The sequence below is a fragment of the Oncorhynchus masou genome, unplaced genomic scaffold (assembly GCF_036934945.1).
Source record: "Oncorhynchus masou masou isolate Uvic2021 unplaced genomic scaffold, UVic_Omas_1.1 unplaced_scaffold_2316, whole genome shotgun sequence".
Classification (NCBI taxonomy): domain Eukaryota; kingdom Metazoa; phylum Chordata; class Actinopteri; order Salmoniformes; family Salmonidae; genus Oncorhynchus; species Oncorhynchus masou.
In genome coordinates, this window is record NW_027008781.1 from 45,471 (window position 1) to 73,152 (window position 27,682).

The 27,682-nt window shown below is 53.5% G+C and overlaps 1 protein-coding gene across 1 annotated transcript in view; it reads right to left on the bottom strand.

The window, feature by feature from the left end:
- LOC135533277 (zinc finger SWIM domain-containing protein 6-like) overlaps positions 1-26,605 on the bottom strand; it is a gene marked incomplete at its 5' end in the record, with an annotated part of 46,022 nt that extends 19,417 nt beyond the window's left edge. Inside the window, 4 exons of the mRNA XM_064960681.1 lie at positions 2,789-3,049; positions 4,736-4,882; positions 5,101-5,247; positions 26,435-26,605. Of these exons, the coding sequence (XP_064816753.1) occupies positions 2,789-3,049; positions 4,736-4,882; positions 5,101-5,247; positions 26,435-26,605 (726 nt within the window). The remainder of the gene's footprint in view (positions 1-2,788; positions 3,050-4,735; positions 4,883-5,100; positions 5,248-26,434) is intronic.
- Between the last annotated feature and the right edge of the window lie 1,077 nt (positions 26,606-27,682).

The following is a 27,682-nucleotide window of genomic DNA, read 5'->3' on the forward strand; positions in this document are numbered from 1 at the left end:
AAGAGAGAGAGTCTTGGAGAGAGCAGAGAGTCTTGGAGAGAGCAGAGAGTCTTGGAGAGAGCAGAGAGTCTTGGAGAGAGCAGAGAGTCTTGGAGAGAGCAGAGAGTCTTGGAGAGAGCAGAGAGTCTTGGAGAGAGTCTTTGAGAGAGTCTTGGAGAGAGTCTTGGAGAGAGGAGAGAGACTTGGAGAGAGACTTGGAGAAAGGAGAGAGACTTGGAGAGAGACTTGGAGAGAGAAGAGAGACTTGGAGAGAGACTTGGAGAGAGACTTGGAGAAAGGAGAGAGACTTGGAGAGAGACTTGGAGAGAGGAGAGAGACTTGGAGAGAGGACAGAGACTTGGAGAGAGGAGAGAGACTTGGAGAGAGACTTGGAGAGAGACTTGGAGAGAGGAGAGAGACTTGGAGAGAGACTTGGAGAGAGACTTGGAGAGAGGAGAGAGACTCGGAGAGAGTCTTGGAGAGAGGAGAGAGTCTTGGAGAGAGGCTTGGAGAGAGACTTGGAGAGAGGAGAGAGTCTTGGAGAGAGGAGAGAGTCTTGGAGAGAGACTTGGAGAGAGGAGAGTGTCTTGGAGAGAGGAGAGAGTCTTGGAGAGAGACTTGGAGAGAGGAGAGTGTCTTGGAGAGAGGAGAGTGTCTTGGAGAGAGACTTAGAGAGAGGAGAGTGTCTTGGAGAGAGACTTAGAGAGAGGAGAGTGTCTTGGAGAGAGACTTGGAGAGAGGAGAGAGTCTTGGAGAGAGACTTGGAGAGAGGAGAGAGTCTTGGAGAGAGGAGAGAGTCTTGGAGAGAGCAGAGAGTCTTGGAGAGAGCAGAGAGTCTTGGAGAGAGCAGAGAGTCTTGGAGAGAGCAGAGAGTCTTGGAGAGAGGAGAGTGTCTTGGAGAGAGTCTTGGAGAGAGGAGAGTGTCTTGGAGAGAGTCTTGGAGAGAGGAGAGTGTCTTGGAGAGAGGAGAGTGTCTTGGAGAGAGTCTTGGAGAGAGGAGAGAGTCTTGGAGAGAGGAGAGTGTCTTGGAGAGAGTCTTGGAGAGAGGAGAGTGTCTTGGAGAGAGTCTTGGAGAGAGGAGAGTGTCTTGGAGAGAGGAGAGAGTCTTGGAGAGAGTCTTGGAGAGAGGAGAGTGTCTTGGAGAGAGTCTTGGAGAGAGGAGAGAGTCTTGGAGAGAGGAGAGTGTCTTGGAGAGAGGAGAGTGTCTTGGAGAGAGACTTAGAGAGAGGAGAGAGTCTTGGAGAGAGACTTGGAGAGAGGAGAGAGTCTTGGAGAGAGACTTGGAGAAAGGAGAGAGTCTTGGAGAGAGACTTGGAGAAAGGAGAGAGTCTTGGAGAGAGTCTTGGAGAGAGGAGAGAGTCTTGGAGAGAGGAGAGAGTCTTGGAGAGAGGAGAGTGTCTTGGAGAGAGGAGAGAGTCTTGGAGAGAGGAGAGAGTCTTGGAGAGAGGAGAGAGTCTTGGAGAGAGGAGAGAGTCTTGGAGAGAGGAGAGTGTCTTGGAGAGAGGAGAGTGTCTTGGAGAGAGGAGAGTGTCTTGGAGAGAGGAGAGTGTCTTGGAGAGAGGAGAGTGTCTTGGAGAGAGACTTGGAGAGAGACTTGGAGAGAGACTAGAAGAGAGTCTTGGAGGGAGTCTTGGAGAGAGGAGAGTGTCTTGGAGAGAGCAGAGTGTCTTGGAGAGAGGAGAGTGTCTTGGAGAGAGGAGAGTGTCTTGGAGAGAGACTTGGAGAGAGACTTGGAGAGAGACTAGAGGAGAGTCTTGGAGGGAGTCTTGGAGAGAGGAGAGTGTCTTGGAGAGAGGAGTGTGTCTTGGAGAGAGGAGTGTGTCTTGGAGAGAGGAGAGTGTCTTGGAGAGAGGAGAGTGTCTTGGAGAGAGGAGAGTGTCTTGGAGAGAGGAGAGTGTCTTGGAGAGAGACTTGGAGAGAGACTTGGAGAGAGGAGAGAGTCTTGGAGAGAGACTTGGAGAGAGGAGAGAGACTTGGAGAGAGAATTGGAGAGAGACTTGGAGAGAGAATTGGAGAGAGACTTGGAGAGAGGAGAGAGACTTGGAGAGAGGAGAGAGACTTGGAGAGAGACTTGGAGAGAGACTTGGAGAGAGACTTGGAGAGAGGAGAGAGTCTTGGAGAGAGACTTGGAGAGAGGAGAGAGACTTGGAGAGAGAATTGGAGAGAGACTTGGAGAGAGAATTGGAGAGAGACTTGGAGAGAGACTTGGAGAGAGACTTGGAGAGAGGAGAGAGACTTGGAGAGAGACTTGGAGAGAGGAGAGAGACTTGGAGAGAGACTTGGAGAGAGGAGAGAGACTTGGAGAGAGAATTGGAGAGAGACTTGGAGAGAGGAGAGAGACTTGGAGAGAGACTTGGAGAGAGGAGAGAGACTTGGAGAGAGAATTGGAGAGAGACTTGGAGAGAGGAGAGAGACTTGGAGAGAGACTTGGAGAGAGGAGAGAGACTTGGAGAGAGAATTGGAGAGAGGAGAGAGACTTGGAGAGAGAATTGGAGAGAGACTTGGAGAGAGGAGAGAGACTTGGAGAGAGACTTGGAGAGAGGAGAGTGTCTTGGAGAGAGAATTGGAGAGAGACTTGGAGAGAGGAGAGAGACTTGGAGAGAGGAGAGAGAATTGGAGAGAGACTTGGAGAGAGGGAAGGAGAGAATAGGAGAGAGGAAATGACAGACTAGGAGAGAGGAAATGACAGACTAGGAGAGAGGAAGGAAAGAGAAAAAGCCCTTTCTGCTTTCACAGCTACAGTAACACACATATCCAACGCAACCCTATGGAAGATTATTGTACACTTTAACCAATAGTGTGTCCTCACTCTCTAACAGGAAGACGGCTTGCTTGCGGAAGATCTTGACCAGCATGTCATCCAGCTCCACTTCCTGCAGCTTGGCTAATAGCTGCTCTTCGTTGCGACACACCTTCTCCTGGGCATACAGCCCGTCAGGCATCACCCTCTGCTGGCCTAAGCCAATCAGAGCAGTCTCTACGGCCAGCGCCACGTACGATTCCCCCTCGCCTAGCAAACGCTGCACTGGAAACCGCTGCAGCTCCGCATGACTCACCACACTGGAACAGTCTGAGTGAGAAGAGAAAGAGAAAAACAAGAGAAAGAGGGGAGAGAGAGGTCAAAGTTCAATAGTCAGTTTATCTGTTCTTTGAGGTTTGGAGGCTCCCTCCTATGCCACACCACTGAGGGTCAGGCCGTCCCAAATAGAACCCTATGCCACACCACTGAGGGTCAGGCCGTCCCAAATAGAACCCTATGCCACACCACTGAGGGTCAGGCCGTCCCAAATAGAACCCTATGCCACACCACTGAGGGTCAGGCCGTCCCAAATAGAACCCTATGCCACACCACTGAGGGTCAGGCCGTCCCAAATAGAACCCTATGCCACACCACTGAGGGTCAGGCCATCCCAAATAGAACCCTATGCCACACCACTGAGGGTCAGGCCGTCCCAAATAGAACCCTATGCCACACCACTGAGGGTCAGGCCGTCCCAAATTGAACCCTATGCCACACCACTGAGGGTCAGGCCGTCCCAAATAGAACCCTATGCCACACCACTGAGGGTCAGGCCGTCCCAAATAGAACCCTATGCCACACCACTGAGGGTCAGGCCGTCCCAAATAGAACCCTATGCCACACCACTGAGGGTCAGGCCGTCCCAAATAGAACCCTATGCCACACCACTGAGGGTCAGGCCGTCCCAAATAGAACCCTAAGCCACACCACTGAGGGTCAGGCCATCCCAAATAGAACCCTATGCCACACCACTGAGGGTCAGGCCGTCCCAAATAGAACCCTATGCCACACCACTGAGGGTCAGGCCGTCCCAAATAGAACCCTATGCCACACCACTGAGGGTCAGGCCATCCCAAATAGAACCCTATGCCACACCACTGAGGGTCAGGCCGTCCCAAATAGAACCCTATGCCACACCACTGAGGGTCAGGCCGTGCCAAATAGAACCCTATTCCACACCACTGAGGGTCAGGCCGTCCCAAATAGAACCCTATGCCACACCACTGAGGGTCAGGCCGTCCCAAATAGAACCCTATGCCACACCACTGAGGGTCAGGCCGTCCCAAATAGAACCCTATGCCACACCACTGAGGGTCAGGCCGTCCCAAATAGAACCCTATGCCACACCACTGAGGGTCAGGCCGTCCCAAATAGAACCCTATGCCACACCACTGAGGGTCAGGCCGTCCCAAATAGAACCCTATGCCACACCACTGAGGGTCAGGCCGTCCCAAATAGAACCCTATGCCACACCACTGAGGGTCAGGCCGTCCCAAATAGAACCCTATGCCACACCACTGAGGGTCAGGCCGTCCCAAATAGAACCCTATGCCACACCACTGAGGGTCAGGCCGTCCCAAATAGAACCCTATGCCACACCACTGAGGGTCAGGCCGTCCCAAATAGAACCCTATGCCACACCACTGAGGGTCAGGCCGTCCCAAATAGAACCCTATTCCACACCACTGAGGGTCAGGCCGTCCCAAATAGAACCCTATTCCATATATAGTGCACTACCTTTGACCACAGTATTTGGGACAGGCCCGAGATCTCCAGATACGTTTTTTCCATATCACTGGGCCAAGCTTAGGGTATGCCTTGACTATGTTTGACTAGGAGAGGAGAAAAGAGAAAGACAAGAGGAATGTGAGTGAATGGTGAGGAGTGAGAGGTGGAGGAAAGGGACCATCTGAGTGAGGGAGATGAGAAGAAAAAATTACTAAATATGTTTAGTACCTGAAAGGTCAAGGCATGTGTTGGCCCCCTCCTCTGCGCCCCGTCCCGTCTCAGTGAGGGTGCTGAACAGGGTGCCGATGGGATCCAGAGGGTGACCCACCCAGCCCTCCATGTTGGTTATGGAGGTGATACCTTTATGCAGCAGTTCTGTCACGAACAGGACAACACATGTAAACTACCGCTCACAACCCAATTAGGCTGCAGGAACGTCCCAATTAACAACACTGTGTGCCTCAACTATTTATTGTAAAAACGTTTTCTGCAGGTATAAGTCCCATTAAATTGGTGGACAACGCTTTAGTACTTAATGGGGGTATAGAACGCTGGTATAATATTCATATTCGGTCACTTAAGGGCAGTCTGACCTTTCTTATGTCTGCTGAAATGCTCCAGCTGCCTCTGCTGCTGCCGCCGTAGTGTATTCACCACGGCAATGGCCAATCGCAGCGCTTCACGGGGGTAACCATGGGAACGCAGGGCGTCCACCCGAGCACACGCCGTCGGAACATGTTCTGAGAGCGAAAGAGACAGATGCTACGTGTCTTGATCACATTCTATAAGGCTTTTGACTTGTGACCACGCATATTGGCAAAGGGCAACAGACACACACACACACAGACGCACCGTCCAAACAGACTGTCACAATGTCCAACCACACACAGTCACAACGTCATCACACACACACACACAGTCACAATGTCCACACACAGTCACAACGTACACACACACAGTCACAACGTACACACACACACACAGTCACAACGTCCACACACACACACACCGTCACCACACACACACACACACACAGTCACAACGTCCACACACACACAGTCACAACGTCCACACACACACACAGTCACAACGTCCACACACACACACAGTCACAAGGTCCACACACACACACACACACACACAGTCACAACGTCCACACACACACACACACCCCGTCACAACGTCCACACACACACCGTCACAACGTCCACACACACACACCGTCACAACGTCCACACACACACACCGTCACAACGTCCACACACACACACCGTCACAACGTCCACACACACACACCGTCACAATGTCCACACACACACAGTCACAACGTCCACACACACACACACACACACACACACACACACACACACACACACACACACACCGTCACAACGTCCACACACACACACACCGTCACAACGTCCACACCGTCACAACGTCCACACACACACACACACACCGTCCACACACACACAGTCACAACGTCCACACACACACCGTCACAAGGTCCACACACACACACACCGTCACAACGTCCACACACACACACCGTCACAACGTCCACACACACACACACCGTCACAACGTCCACACACACACACCGTCACAACGTCCACACACACACACCGTCACAACGTCCACACACACACACACACAGTCACAACGTCCACACACACAGTCACAACGTCCACACACACACAGTCACAACGACCACACACACACAGTCACAACGTCCACACACACAGTCACAACGTCCACACACACACACACACACACACACACACACACCGTCACAACGTCCACACACACACACAACGTCACAACGTCCACACACACACACACACCGTCACAACGTCCACACCGTCACAACGTCCACACACACACACACCGTCCACACACACACAGTCACAACGTCCACACACACACAGTCACAACGTCCACACACACCGTCACAACGTCCACACACGCACACACCGTCACAACGTCCACACACACACACACCGTCACAACGTCCACACACACACACACACACACACCGTCACAACGTCCACACACACACACAGTCACAACGTCCACACACACACCGTCACAACATCCACACACAGTCACAACGTCCACACACACACCGTCACAACGACCACACACACACCGTCACAACGTCCACACACACACCGTCACAACGTCCACACACACCCACACACAGTTACAACGTCCACACACACACCGTCACAACGTCCACACACACACCGTCACAACGTCCACACACACACCGTCACAACGTCCACACACAGTCACAACGTCCACACACAGTCACAACATCCACACACACACCGTCACAACGTCAACACACACACAGTGACAACGTCCACACACACACAGTGACAACGTCCACACACACACAGTGACAACGTCCACACACACCGTCACAACGTCCACACACACACCGTCACAACGTCCACACACACACCGTCACAACGTCCACACACACACCGTCACAACGTCCACACACACCCACACACAGTTACAACGTCCACACACACACCGTCCACACACAGTCACAACATTCACACACACAGTCACAACGTCCACACACACGCACACAGTCACAACGTCCACACACACACACAGTGACAACGTCCACACACACACAGTGACAACGTCCACACAAAAACCGTCACAACGTCCACACACACCGTCACAACGTCCACACACACACCGTCACAACGTACACACACACACCGTCACAACGTCCACACACACACCGTCACAACGTCCACACACACCCACACACAGTTACAACGTCCACACACACACCGTCCACACACAGTCACAACATCCACACACACAGTCACAACGTTAACACACACACGCACACAGTCACAACGTCCACACACACACACAGTGACAACGTCCACACACACACAGTGACAACGTCCACACAAACACCGTCACAACGTCCACACACACACCGTCACAACGTCCACACACACACCGTCACAACGTCCACACACACACCGTCACAACGTCCACACACCGTCACAACGTCCACACACACACCGTCACAACGTCCACACACACCGTCACAACGTCCACACACACACCGTCACAACGCCCACACACACCGTCACAACGTCCACACACACCCACACACAGTCACAACGTCCACACACACCCACACACAGTTACAACGTCCACACACACCCACACACAGTTACAACGTCCACACACACACCGTCACAACGTCCACAAACCGTCACAACGTCCACACACACACCGTCACAACGTCCACACACACACCGTCACTACGTCCACACACACACCGTCACAACGTCCACACACACACCGTCCACACACAGTCACAACGTCCACACACAGTCACAACGTCCACACCGTCACAACGTCCACACACACACCATCACAACGTCCACACACACACCGTCACAACGTCCACACACACACCGTCACAACGTCCACACACACACCGTCACAACGTCCACACACACCCACACACAGTCACAACGTCCACACACACGCCGTCACAACGTCCACACACAGTCACAACGTCCACACACACAGTCACAACGTCCACACACACACACACCGTCACAACGTCCACACACACACACACCGTCACAACGTCCACACACACACACCGTCACAACATCCACACACACCCCGTCACAACGTCCACACACAGTTACAACGTCCACACACACACCGTCACGACGTCCACACACACACAGTCACAACGTCCACACACACACAGTCACAACGTCCACACACACACAGTCACAACGTCCACACACACACAGTCACAACGTCCACACACACACAGTCACAACGTCCACACACAGTCACAACGTCCACACACACACAGTCACAACGTCCACACACACACAGTCACAACGTCCACACACAAACAGTCACAACGTCCACACACACACAGTCACAACGTCCACACACACACAGTCACAACGTCCACACACACACAGTCACAACGTCCACACACACACAGTCACAACGTCCACACACACACAGTCACAACGTCCACACACACACAGTCACAACGTCCACACACACACACCGTGACAACGTCCACACACACACACAGTCACAACGTCCACACACACCCACACACAGTCACAACGTCCACACAAACACCGTCACAACGTCCACACAAACACCGTCACAACGTCCACACACACAGTCACAACGTCCACACACACAGTCACAACGTCCACACACACACCGTCACAACGTCCACACACACAAACCGTCACAACGTCCACACACACACCCCGTCACAACGTCCACACACAGTTACAACGTCCACACACACACCGTCACAACGTCCACACACACACCGTCACAACGTCCACACACACACAGTCACAACGTCCACACACACACAGTCACAACGTCCACACACACACAGTCACAACGTCCACACACAGTCACAACGTCCACACACAGTCACAACGTCCACACACACACAGTCACAACGTCCACACACACACAGTCACAACGTCCACACACACACACAGTCACAACGTCCACACACACACACAGTCACAACGTCCACACACACACACAGTCACAACGTCCACACACACACAGTCACAACGTCCACACACACACACAGTCACAACGTCCACACACACACACCGTCACAACGTCCACACACACACCGTCACAACGTCCACACACACACACCGTCACAACGTCCACACACACACACCGTCACAACGTCCACACACACACACACACACCGTCACAACGTCCACACACACACACACACCGTCACAACGTCCACACACAGTCACAACGTCCACACACACACAGTCACAACGTCCACACACACACACCGTCACAACGTCCACACACACACCGTCACAACGTCCACACACACACACCGTCACAACGTCCACACACACACACACACACACCGTCACAACGTCCACACACACACACACACACCGTCACAACGTCCACACACACACACCGTCACAACGTCCACACACACACACCGTCACAACGTCCACACACACACAGTCACAACGTCCACACACACACAGTCACAACGTCCACACACACACAGTGACAACGTCCACACACACACAGTGACAACGTCCACACTAACACCGTCACAACGTCCACACACACACCGTCACAACGTCCACACACACACCGTCACAACGTCCACACACACACCGTCACAACGTCCACACACACACCGTCACAACGTCCACACACACCCACACACAGTTACAACGTCCACACACACCCACACACAGTTACAACGTCCACACACACACCGTCACAACGTCCACACACACACCGTCACAACGTCCACACACACCCACACACAGTTACAACGTCCACACACACCCACACACAGTTACAACATCCACACACACACCGTCACAACGTCCACACACACACCGTCACAACGTCCACACACACCCACACACAGTTACAACGTCCACACACACCCACACACAGTTACAACGTCCACACACACACCGTCACAACGTCCACACACACACCGTCACAACGTCCACACACACACCGTCCACACACAGTCACAACGTCCACACACACACCGTCACAACATCCACACCGTCACAACGTCCACACACACCCACACACAGTTACAACGTCCACACACACACCGTCACAACGTCCACACACACCGTCACAACGTCCACACACACACCGTCACAACGTCCACACACACACCGTCACAACGTCCACACACACCCACACACAGTTACAACGTCCACACACACCCACACACAGTTACAACGTCCACACACACACCGTCACAACGTCCACAAACCGTCACAACGTCCACACACACACCGTCACAACGTCCACACACACACCGTCACTACGTCCACACACACACCGTCCACACACAGTCACAACGTCCACACACAGTCACAACGTCCACACCGTCACAACGTCCACACACACACCGTCACAACGTCCACACACACACCGTCACAACGTCCACACACACACCGTCACAACGTCCACACACACACCGTCACAACGTCCACACACACCCACACACAGTCACAACGTCCACACACACGCCATCACAACGTCCACACACAGTCACAACGTCCACACACACAGTCACAACGTCCACACACACACACACCGTCACAACGTCCACACACACACACACCGTCACAACGTCCACACACACACACCGTCACAACATCCACACACACCCCGTCACAACGTCCACACACAGTCACAACGTCCACACACACACAGTCACAACGTCCACACACACACAGTCACAACGTCCACACACACACAGTCACAACGTCCACACACACACAGTCACAACGTCCACACACAGTCACAACGTCCACACACACACAGTCACAACGTCCACACACACACAGTCACAACGTCCACACACAAACAGTCACAACGTCCACACACACACAGTCACAACGTCCACACACACACAGTCACAACGTCCACACACACACAGTCACAACGTCCACACACACACAGTCACAACGTCCACACACACACAGTCACAACGTCCACACACACACAGTCACAACGTCCACACACACACCGTGACAACGTCCACACACACACACAGTCACAACGTCCACACACACCCACACACAGTCACAACATCCACACACACAGTCACAACGTCCACACACACAGTCACAACGTCCACACACACACCGTCACAACGTCCACACACACACACCGTCACAACGTCCACACACACCCCGTCACAACGTCCACACACAGTTACAACGTCCACACACACACCGTCACAACGTCCACACACACACACACCGTCACAACGTCCACACACACACACACCGTCACAACGTCCACACACACACACACCGTCACGACGTCCACACACACACAGTCACAACGTCCACACACACACAGTCACAACGTCCACACACACACAGTCACAACGTCCACACACACACAGTCACAACGTCCACACACACACAGTCACAACGTCCACACACAGTCACAACGTCCACACACACACAGTCACAACGTCCACACACACACAGTCACAACGTCCACACACAAACAGTCACAACGTCCACACACACACAGTCACAACGTCCACACACACACAGTCACAACGTCCACACACACACAGTCACAACGTCCACACACACACAGTCACAACGTCCACACACACACAGTCACAACGTCCACACACACACAGTCACAACGTCCACACACACCGTGACAACGTCCACACACACACACAGTCACAACGTCCACACACACCCACACACAGTCACAACGTCCACACAAACACCGTCACAACGTCCACACAAACACCGTCACAACGTCCACACACACAGTCACAACGTCCACACACACAGTCACAACGTCCACACACACACCGTCACAACGTCCACACACACACACCGTCACAACGTCCACACACACACCCGTCACAACGTCCACACACAGTTACAACGTCCACACACACACCGTCACAACGTCCACACACACACCGTCACAACGCCACACACACACAGTCACAACGTCCACACACACACAGTCACAACGTCCACACACACACAGTCACAACGTCCACACACAGTCACAACGTCCACACACAGTCACAACGTCCACACACACACACAGTCACAACGTCCACACACACACAGACACAACGTCCACACACACACACAGTCACAACGTCCACACACACACACAGTCACAACGTCCACACACACACACAGTCACAACGTCCACACACACACAGTCACAACGTCCACACACACACACAGTCACAACGTCCACACACACACACCGTCACAACGTCCACACACACACCGTCACAACGTCCACACACACACACCGTCACAACGTCCACACACACACACCGTCACAACGTCCACACACACACACACACACACCGTCACAACGTCCACACACACACACACACCGTCACAACGTCCACACACAGTCACAACGTCCACACACACACAGTCACAACGTCCACACACACACACCGTCACAACGTCCACACACACACCGTCACAACGTCCACACACACACACCGTCACAACGTCCACACACACACACACACACACGTCCACAACGTCCACACACACACACACACACACCGTCACAACGTCCACACACACACCGTCACAACGTCCACACACACACACCGTCACAACGTCCACACACACACAGTCACAACGTCCACACACACACAGTCACAACGTCCACACACACACAGTGACAACGTCCACACACACACAGTGACAACGTCCACACTAACACCGTCACAACGTCCACACACACACCGTCACAACGTCCACACACACACCGTCACAACGTCCACACACACACCGTCACAACGTCCACACACACACCGTCACAACGTCCACACACACCCACACACAGTTACAACGTCCACACACACCCACACACAGTTACAACGTCCACACACACACCGTCACAACGTCCACACACACACCGTCACAACGTCCACACACACCCACACACAGTTACAACGTCCACACACACCCACACACAGTTACAACGTCCACACACACACCGTCACAACGTCCACACACACACCGTCACAACGTCCACACACACCCACACACAGTTACAACGTCCACACACACCCACACACAGTTACAACGTCCACACACACACCGTCACAACGTCCACACACACACGTCACAACGTCCACACACACACCGTCCACACACAGTCACAACGTCCACACACACACCGTCACAACATCCACACCGTCACAACGTCCACACACACCCACACACAGTTACAACGTCCACACACACACCGTCACAACGTCCACACACACACCGTCACAACGTCCACACACACACCGTCACAACGTCCACACACACACCGTCACAACGTCCACACACACCCACACACAGTTACAACGTCCACACACACCCACACACAGTTACAACGTCCACACACACACAGTCACAACGTCCACAAACCGTCACAACGTCCACACACACACCGTCACAACGTCCACACACACACACAACGTCACACACAGTACGTCCACACACACACCGTCCACACACAGTCACAACGTCCACACACAGTCACACACACACCGTCACAACGTCCACACACACACCGTCCAACGCCACACACACACGTCACAACGTCCACACACACACCGTCACAACGTCCACACACACACACCGTCACAACGTCCACACACACCACACACACACACACACCGTCACAACGTCCACACACACGCCATCACAACGTCCACACACAGTCACAACGTCCACACACACACAGTCACAACGTCCACACACACACACACCGTCACAACGTCCACACACACACACACACACCGTCACAACGTCCACACACACACACCGTCACAACATCCACACACAGTCACAACGTCCACACACACACAGTCACAACGTCCACACACACACAGTCACAACGTCCACACACACACAGTCACAACGTCCACACACACACAGTCACAACGTCCACACACACACAGTCACAACGTCACACACAGTCACAACGTCCACACACACACAGTCACAACGTCCACACACACACAGTCACAACGTCCACACACAAACAGTCACAACGTCCACACACACACAGTCACAACGTCCACACACACACAGTCACAACGTCCACACACACACAGTCACAACGTCCACACACACACAGTCACAACGTCCACACACACACAGTCACAACGTCCACACACACACAGTCACAACGTCCACACACACACCGTGACAACGTCCACACACACACACAGTCACAACGTCCACACACACCCACACACAGTCACAACATCCACACACACAGTCACAACGTCCACACACACAGTCACAACGTCCACACACACACCACAACGTCACAACGTCCACACACACACACCGTCACAACGTCCACACACACCCCGTCACAACGTCCACACACAGTTACAACGTCCACACACACACCGTCACAACGTCCACACACACACACACCGTCACAACGTCCACACACACACACACACCGTCACAACGTCCACACACACACACCGTCACAACGTCCACACACACCCGTCACAACGTCCACACACAGTTACAACGTCCACACACACACACAGTCCACAACGTCCACACACACACAGTCACAACGTCCACACACACACAGTCACAACGTCCACACACACACAGTCACAACGTCCACACACACACAGTCACAACGTCCACACACACAGTCACAACGTCCACACACACACAGTCACAACGTCCACACACACACACAACGTCACACACACACAGTCAACGTCACACACACAGTCACAACGTCCACACACAAACAGTCACAACGTCCACACACACACAGTCACAACGTCCACACACACACAGTCACAACGTCCACACACACACAGTCACAACGTCCACACACACACAGTCACAACGTCCACACACACACAGTCACAACGTCCACACACACACAGTCACAACGTCCACACACACACCGTGACAACGTCCACACACACACACAGTCACAACGTCCACACACACACACACACAGTCACAACGTCCACACACACACCGTCACAACGTCCACACACACAGTCACAACGTCCACACACACAGTCACAACGTCCACACACACAGTCACAACGTCCACACACACACCGTCACAACGTCCACACACACACACCGTCACAACGTCCACACACACCCCGTCACAACGTCCACACACACACGTCACAACGTCCACACACACACAGTCACAACGTCCACACACACACACACACCGTCACAACGTCCACACACACACAGTCACAACGTCCACACACACACAGTCACAACGTCCACACACACACAGTCACAACGTCCACACACACACAGTCACAACGTCCACACACAGACACAACGTCCACACACAGTCACAACGTCCACACACAGTCACAACGTCCACACACACACAGTCACAACGTCCACACACACACAGTCACAACGTCCACACACACACACAGTCACAACGTCCACACACACACACAGTCACAACGTCCACACACACACACACACAGTCACAACGTCCACACACACACACCGTCACAACGTCCACACACACACCGTCACAACGTCCACACACACACACCGTCACAACGTCCACACACACACACCGTCACAACGTCCACACACACACACACACACCGTCACAACGTCCACACACAGTCACAACGTCCACACACACAGTCACAACGTCCACACACACACACACAGTCACAACGTCCACACACACACACACCGTCACAACGTCCACACACACACACAACGTCACAACACACACACACCCCGTCACAACGTCCACACACAGTCACAACGTCCACACACACACCGTCACAACGTCACAACGTCCACACACACACAGTCACAACGTCCACACACACACAGTCACAACGTCCACACACAGTCACAACGTCCACACACACACAGTCACAACGTCCACACACACACAGTCACAACGTCCACACACAAACAGTCACAACGTCCACACACACACAGTCACAACGTCCACACACACACACAGTCACAACGTCCACACACACACAGTCACAACGTCCACACACACACAGTCACAACGTCCACACACACACAGTCACAACGTCCACACACACACAGTCACAACGTCCACACACACACGTGACAACGTCCACACACACACACAGTCACAACGTCCACACACACACCCACACACAGTCACAACGTCCACACACACAGTCACAACGTCCACACACACAGTCACAACGTCCACACACACACCGTCACAACGTCCACACACACACAGTCACAACGTCCACACACACACAGTCACAACGTCCACACACACAGTTACAACGTCCACACACACACAGTCACAACGTCCACAACAGTCCAACACCACACACACCCGTCACAACGTCCACACACACACACACACCGTCACAACGTCCACACACACACACACCGTCACAACGTCCACACACACCACAACGTCACAACATCCACACACACCACACAGTCACAACGTCCACACACAGTTACAACGTCCACACACACACAACGTCCACACACACACAGTCACAACGTCCACACACACACAGTCACAACGTCCACACACACACAGTCACAACGTCCACACACACACAGTCACAACGTCCACACACACACAGTCACACACACACGTCACACCACACACACACACAACGTCCACACACACAGTCACAACGTCCACACACACACAGTCACAACGTCCACACACACACACAGTCACAACGTCCACACACACACACAGTCACAACGTCCACACACACACAGTCACAACGTCCACACACACACAGTCACAACGTCCACACACACACAGTCACAACGTCCACACACACACACAGTCACAACGTCCACACACACACAGTCACAACGTCCACACACACACCAGTCACAACGTCCACACACACACACAGTCACAACGTCCACACACACACACACAGTCACAACACACAACGTCCACCCACACACCGTTACAACGTCACACGTCCACACACACAGTCACAACGTCCACACACACACCGTCACAACGTCCACACACACACACAACGTCCACACACACACACACAGTCACAACATCCACACACACACACACAGTCACAACGTCCACACACACCCCTGTCACAACACCACACACAGTCACAACGTCCACACACACACCGTCACAACGTCCACACACACACCGTCACAACGTCCACACACACACAGTCACAACGTCCACACACACACAGTCACAACGTCCACACACACACAGTCACAACGTCCACACACACACAGTCACAACGTCCACACACAGTCACAACGTCCACACACACACAGTCACAACGTCCACACACACACAGTCACAACGTCCACACACACACACAGTCACAACGTACACACACACACACTCACACAACGTCCACACACACACACACACACACGTCACAACGTCCACACACACACACAGTCACAACGTCCACACACACACACAGTCACAACGTCCACACACACACCGTCACAACGTCCACACACACACAGTCACAACGTCCACACACACACACCGTCACAACGTCCACACACACACACACACCGTCACAACGTCCACACACACACACACACACCCCCGTCACAACGTCCACACACACAGTCACAACGTCCACACACACACAGTCACAACGTCCACACACACACACCGTCACAACGTCCACACACACACACGTCACAACGTCCACACACACACACACAGTCACAACGTCCACACACACACACACACACACACCAGTCACAACGTCCACACACACACACACACACACACAGTCACACACGTCACAACGTCCACACACACACACACACAACAACGTCCACACACACAGTCACAACGTCCACACACACACAGTCACAACGTCCACACACACACAGTCACAACGTCCACACACACAGTCACAACGTCCACACACACACACAGTCACAACGTCCACACACACAGTCACAACGTCCACACACACACAGTCACAACGTCCACACACACACAGTCACAACGTCCACACACACACACACACAACGACCACACACACACCGTCACAACGTCCACACACACACACAGTCACAACGTCCACACACACACACACACACACAGTCACAACGTCCACACACACCAGTCACACACACACACACAGTCACAACGTCCACACACACACACCGTCACAACGTCCACACACACACCCGTCACAACGTCCACACACAGTCCACGTCCACACACAGTTACAACGTCCACACACACCCACACACAGTCACAACGTCCACACACACACACGTCACAACGTCCACACACACACACCGTCACAACGTCCACACACACACCGTCACACACAGTCACAACGTCCACACACGTCCACACACACAGTCACAACGTCCACACACACACAGTCGTCACAACGTCCACACACACACACAGTCACAACGTCCACACACACAGTCACAACGTCCACACACACAGTCACAACGTCCACACACACACAGTCACAACATCCACACACACAGTCACAACGTCCACACACACAGTCACAACGTCCACAACGTCCAACGTCACACACACACAGTCACAACGTCCACACACACACAGTCACAACGTCCACAACACACACACAGTCACAACGTCCACACACACACCGTCACAACGTCCACACACACACAGTCACAACAGTCCACAACGTCCCACACACACCACACACACAGTTACAACGTCCACACACACACCACAGTCACAACGTCCACACACACACGTCACAACGTCCACACACACACACACACAGTCCACACACACACACAACGTCACACGTCCACACACACACCGTCCACACACAGTCACAACGTCCACACACACACACAACGTCCACACACGTCACAACGTCCACACACACACAGTCACAACGTCCACACACACACAGTCACAACGTCCACACACACACACAGTCACAACGTCCACACACACACACAACGTCCACACACACCACACACACAGTCACAACGTCCACACACACACAGTCACAACGTCCACACACACACAGTCACAACGTCCACACACACACAGTCACAACGTCCACACACACACACACCGTCACAACGTCCACACACACACACACACTAACAACGTCCACACACACACACCGTCACAACGTCCACACACACACAGTCACAACGTCCACACACACACAGTCACAACGTCCACACACACACAGTCACAACGTCCACACACACACAGTCACAACGTCCACACACACACAGTCACAACGTCCACACACACACAGTCACAACGTCCACACACACACAGTCACAACGTCCACACACACACACCGTCACAACGTCCACACACACAGTCACAACGTCACACACACACAGTCACAACGTCCACACACACAGTCACAACGTCCCACACACACAGTCACAACGTCCACACACACACAGTCACAACGTCCACACACACACAGTCACAACGTCCACACACACACAGTCACAGTCACAACACACAGTCACAACGTCCACACACACAGTCACAACGTCCACACACACAGTCACAACGTCCACACACAGTCACAACGTCCACACACACACAGTCACAAGTCCACACACACACACAGTCACACGTCCACACACACACACAGTCACAACGTCCACACACAGTCACAACGTCCACACACACACAGTCACAACGTCACACACACACACGTCACAACGTCCACACACACACACCGTCACAACGTCCACACACACCCGTCACAACGTCCACACACACACAGTTACAACGTCCACACACACACGTCACAACGTCCACACACACACAGTCACAACGTCCACACACACACACACCGTCACAACGTCACAACGTCCACACACACACAGTCACAACGTCCACACACACACAGTCACAACGTCCACACACACACACACCGTCACAACGTCCACACACAGTCACAACGTCCACACACACACACCGTCACAACGTCCACACACACACACAGTCACAACGTCCACACACAAACAGTCACAACGTCCCACACACACAGTCACAACGTCCACACACACACAGTCACAACGTCCACACACACACAGTCACAACGTCCACACACACACAGTCACAACGTCCACACACACACAGTCACAACGTCCACACACACACAGTCACAACGTCCACACACACACCGTCCACAACGTCCACACACACACACAGTCACAACGTCCACACACACACACACACACAACGTCCACACACACACAGTCACACGTCACACACACACAGTCACAACGTCCACACACACACAGTCACAACGTCCACACACACACAGTCACAACGTCCACACACACACAGTCACAACGTCCACACACACACAGTCACAACGCCCACACACACACAGTCACAACGTCCACACACACACACACAACGTCACAACGTCCAACACACACACACACACAGTCACAACGTCCACACACAGTCACAACGCGTCCACACACACAGTCACAACGTCCACACACACACACAACGTCACAACGCCCACACACACACAGTCACAACGTCCACACACACAGTCACAACGTCCACACACACACAGTCACAACGTCCACACACACGTCACAACGTCCACACACAGTCACAACGTCCACACACACACCGTCACAACGTCCACACACACACAGTCACAACGTCCACACACACACAGTCACAACGTCCACACACACACACAGTCACAACGTCCACACACACACAACGTCCAGTCACAACGTCCACACACACACACACACACAACGTCCCACACACACACAGTCACAACGTCCACACACACACAACGTCACAACGTCCACACACACACCGTCACAACGTCCACACACACACACCGTCACAACGTCCACACACACACACAACGTCCACACACGTCCAACGTCCACACACACACACACACCACACACACACCGTCACAACGTCCACACACACACACACACACGTCACAACGTCCACACACACACACCGTCACAACGTCCACACACACAGTCACAACGTCCACACACACACACCGTCACAACGTCCACACACACACACCGTCACAACGTCCACACACACACACCGTCACAACGTCCACACACACACACAACGTCACACACGTCACAACGCCCACACACACACACCGTCACAACGTCCACACACACACACACACACCGTCACAACGTCCACACACACACACCGTCACAACGTCCACACACACACACCGTCACAACGTCCACACACATACAGTCACAACGTCCACACACACACAGTCACAACGTCCACACACACACAGTGACAACGTCCACACACACACAGTGACAACGTCCACACAAACACCGTCACAACGTCCACACACACACCGTCACAACGTCCACACACACACCGTCACAACGTCCACACACACACCGTCACAACGTCCACACACACCCACACACAGTTACAACGTCCACACACACCCACACACAGTTACAACGTCCACACACACACCGTCACAACGTCCACACACACACGTCACAACGTCCACACACACCCACACACAGTTACAACGTCCACACACACCCACACACAGTTACAACGTCCACACACACACCGTCACAACGTCCACACACACACCGTCACAACGTCCACACACACCCACACACAGTTACAACGTCCACACACACACCGTCACAACGTCCACACACACACCGTCACAACGTCCACACACACACCGTCCACACACAGTCACAACGTCCACACACACACCGTCACAACATCCACACCGTCACAACGTCCACACACACCCACACACAGTTACAACGTCCACACACACACCGTCACAACGTCCACACACACAGTCACAACGTCCACACACACACCGTCACAACGTCCACACACACACACACCGTCACAACGTCCACACACACCCCGTCACAACGTCCACACACACACCCCGTCACACACACACCCACACACAGTTACAACGTCCACACACACACCGCCACAACGTCCACACACACACAGTCACAACGTCCACACACACACAGTCACACGTCCACACACACAGTCACAACGTCCACACACACACAGTCACAACGTCCACACACACACCGTCACAACGTCTACACACACACAGTCACAACGTCCACACACACACAGTCACAACGTCCACACACAGTCACAACGTCCACACACAGTCACAACGTCCACACACACACCGTCACAACGTCTACACACACACAGTCACAACGTCCACACACAGTCACAACGTCCACACACAGACACAACGTCCACACACAGACACAACGTCCACACACAGTCACACACAGTTACAACGTCCACACACACACCGTCACAACGTCCACACACACACCGTCACAACGTCCACACACACACCGTCCACACACAGTCACAACGTCCACACACACACCGTCACAACATCCACACCGTCACAACGTCCACACACACCCACACACAGTTACAACGTCCACACACACACCGTCACAACGTCCACACACACAGTCACAACGTCCACACACACACCGTCACAACGTCCACACACACACACACCGTCACAACGTCCACACACACCCCGTCACAACGTCCACACACACCCACACACAGTTACAACGTCCACACACACACCGTCACAACGTCCACACACACACAGTCACAACGTCCACACACACACAGTCACAACGTCCACACACACACAGTCACAACGTCCACACACACACAGTCACAACGTCCACACACACACAGTCACAACGTCCACACACACACCGTCACAACGTCTACACACACACAGTCACAACGTCCACACACACACAGTCACAACGTCCACACACAGTCACAACGTCCACACACAGTCACAACGTCCACACACACACCGTCACAACGTCTACACACACACAGTCACAACGTCCACACACAGTCACAACGTCCACACACAGTCACAGCGTCCACACACAGTCACAGCGTCCACACACAGTCACAGCGTCCACACACAGTCACAGCGTCCACACACAGTCACAGCGTCCACACACACACACAGTCACAACTTCCACACACACACACAGTCACAACGTCCACACACACACACCGTCACAATGTCCACACACACACACCGTCACAACGTCCACACACACATACAGTCACAACATCCACACACACACACACACACACACACACACACAGTCACAACGACCACACACACAGTCACAACGCCCACACACACACACAGTCACAACGACCACACACACACACACACACAGTCACAACGTCCACACACACACAGTCACAACGTCCACACACACACAGTCACAAAGTTCACACACACACACACCGTCACAACGTCCACACACCGTCACAACGTCCACACACCGTCACAACGTCCACACACACACACGTCACAAAGTCCACACACACACACCGTGACAACTTCCACACACACACACCGTCACAACGTCCACACAGAGTCACAACGTCCACACACACATACAGTCACAACATCCACACACACACACACAGTCACAACGACCACACACACACACACACACACACACACACAGTCACAACGTCCACACACACAGTCACAACACCCACACACACCGTCACAACGTCCACACACACACAGTCACAAAGTTCACACACACACAGTCACAAAGTTCACACACACACACACACACCGTCACAACGCCCACACACCGTGACAACGTCCACACACCGTGACAACGTCCACACACACACCGTCACAACGTCCGCACACACACCGTCACAACGTCCGCACACACACCGTCACAACGTCCGCACACACACACCGTCACAACGTCCGCACACACACACAGTCACAACGTCCACACACACACAGTCACAACGTCCACACACACAGTCACAACGCCCACACACACACAGTCACAACGCCCACACACACACAGTCACAACGCCCACACACACACAGTCACAACGCCCACACACACACAGTCACAACGCCCACACACACCGTCACAACGTGCACACACACACACACCGTCACAACGTCCACACACTGTCACAACGTCCACACACACACACCGTCACAACGTCCACACACACACCGTGAAAACGTCCACACACACACCGTGACAACGTCCACACACACACCGTGACAACGTCCACACACACACCGTGACAACGTCCACACACACACACACACACAATCACAACGTCCACACACACACACACACACACACACACACACACACATCACAACGTCCACACACACACACACACACACACACACAGTCACAACGTCCACACACACACAGTCACAACGTCCACACACACACAGTCACAACGCCCACACACACCGTCACAACGTCCACACACACGCACACAGTCACAACGTCCACACACACACAGTCACAAAGTTCACACACACACAGTCACAAAGTTCACACACACACACACCGTCACAACGTCCACACACCGTCACAACGTCCACACACCGTGACAACGTCCACACACACACACCGTCACAACGTCCACACACACACAGTCACAACGTCCACACACACACAGTCACAACGTCCACACACACAGTCACAACGCCCACACACACACAGTCACAACGCCCACACACACCGTCACAACGTGCACACACACACACACCGTCACAACGTCCACACACCGTCACAACGTCCACACACACACACCGTCACAACGTCCACACACACACCGTGAAAACGTCCACACACACACACCGTGACAACGTCCACACACACACACACAATCACAACGTCCACACACACACAATCACAACGTCCACACACACACAATCACAACGTCCACACACACACAATCACAACGTCCACACACACACACACACACACACACACACACACACACACACACACACACACACACACACACACACACACACACACAGTCACAACGTCCACACACACACAGTCACAACGTCCACACACACACAGTCACAACGTCCACACACACACAGTCACAACGTCCACACACACACACACACACACACACACACACACACACACACACACACAGTCACACCATCCACACACACACACACAGACAAACACAGTCCACACACACACAAAGAAACACCGTCCACAAACACCGTCCACACACACAGAGAGAAACACAGTCCACACACACACACAGAGAAACACCGTCCACACACACTCACACCGTCCACACACACCATCCACACACACAGAAACACTGTCCAGACACACACAGAAAAACCGCACACCCCGACAATCCACACACACACACAGACAGTCCACACACACACACACACACACACACACACACACACACACACAGACAGTCCACACACACACACCGACAGTCCACACACCGACAGTCCACACACACCGACAGTCCACACACACACACACACACACCGACAGTCCACACACACACACACACACCGACAGTCCACACACACACACACACACACACCGACAGTCCACACACACACACCGACAGTCCACACACACACACACCGACAGTCCACACACACACACACACACCGACAGTCCACACACACACACACACACCGACAGTCCACACACACACACACCGACAGTCCACACACACACACACCGACAGTCCACCCCCCCCCCACACACACACACAGTCCACCCCCCCACACACACACACACACACCCCACCCCCCGTCCACCCACACGCACACACCCCCCCACACACACACACCCCCCACACACACAGACCCCCCACACACACAGACCCCCCACACACACACCCACCGCCCGACACATATACGTCCAAACAAACACACACCCACGTCCACAGTCCACACAAACACACACCATCTATACACACACCTACCGTCCATCATCTACTCACACACCCCCGCCCACACACCCCCTCACACACACACACCACACCCCCCACAAACACACACACACACACAGCCCCGCCCCCACACCCCCCCCACACACACATACACTCCGCCCCCACACCCCCCTCCATACACACCGCACCGCCCCCACACCCCGCACACACACACAGCCACCCCACACACATACACACACATACACCCCGCCCCACACAGACACCGTCCCCACACCCCACACACACACACACACACACACACACACACACACACACACACACACACACACACACACCCCGCCCCCCCACACACACATACACCCCGCCCCTGCCCCACACAGACACCGCCCCCTTACACACTGCCCCCCCACACAAACACCACCACCCCACACAAACACCATCCACACTGTCCTCTTTACACACCAATCATCCCGATACACACCCCCCCAAAAAAACACACACACTCACCGTGCCACATGGGCCATCCGCGTGTGTCGAAGAGCGAGCCGTTCTGGTTGTCGTGGTAACAATAGTTGGCGTAGAGGCCACTGGCGATAATGTGCTGCAGGTGACGGTCCTGCCAATGGAGGTCACACGCCTCGATGGCCCGCGTGAACACCGTCCTGTGGGGACGCAACTCTGACAGGAGAGAAACTAGCATTAGATTGAGGGGAGGGAGGGAGAGAGAGAAACTAGCATTAGATTGAGGGGAGGGAGGGAGAGAGAGAAACTAGCATTAGATTGAGGGGAGGGAGGGAGAGAGAAACTAGCATTAGGTTGGGGGGAGGGAGGGAGAGAAACTAGCATTAGGTTGAGGCAAGGGAGGGAGGGAGAAACCAGCATTAGATTGAGGGGAGGGAGGGAGAGAGAGAGAAACTAGCATTAGATTGGGGGGAGGGAGGGAGAGAAACTAGCATTAGGTTGGGGGGAGGGAGGAGAAACCAGCATTAGATTGAGGGGAGGGAGGGAGGGAGAGAGAAACTAGCATTAGGTTGGGGGGAGGGAGGGAGAGAAACTAGCATTAGGTTGAGGCAAGGGAGGGAGGGAGAAACCAGCATTAGATTGAGGGGAGGGAGGGAGAGAGAGAGAAACTAGCATTAGGTTGAGGGGAGGGAGAGAGAAACTAGCATTAGGTTGAGGGGAGGGAGAGAGAAACTAGCATTAGATTGAGACGAGGGAGGGAGGAGGGAGGGAGGGAGGGAGGGAGGGAGGGAGGGAGGGAGGGAGGGAGGGAGGGAGGGAGGGAGGGAGGGAGGGAGGGAGGGAGGGAGGGAGGGAGAAACCAGCATTAGATTGAGGGGAGGGAGGGAGAGAGAGAAACTAGCATTAGGTTGAGTGGAGGGAGAGAGAAACTAGCATTAGATTGAGGCGAGGGAGGGAGGGAGGGTGAAACCAGCATTAGATTGAGGGGAGGGAGGGAGAGAGAGAAACTAGCATTAGGTTGAGGGGAGGGAGAGAGAAACTAGCATTAGGTTGAGGGGAGGGAGAGAGAAACTAGCATTAGGTTGAGGGGAGGGAGAGAGAAACTAGCATTAGGTTGAGGGGAGGGAGAGAGAAACTAGCATTAGGTTGAGGGGAGGGAGAGAGAAAGTAGCATTAGATTGAGGGGAGGGAGAGAGAAACTAGCATTAGGTTGAAGGGAGGGAGGGAGACAGAAACTAGCATTAGGTTGAAGGGAGGGAGGGAGACAGAAACTAGCATTAGATTGAACGGAGG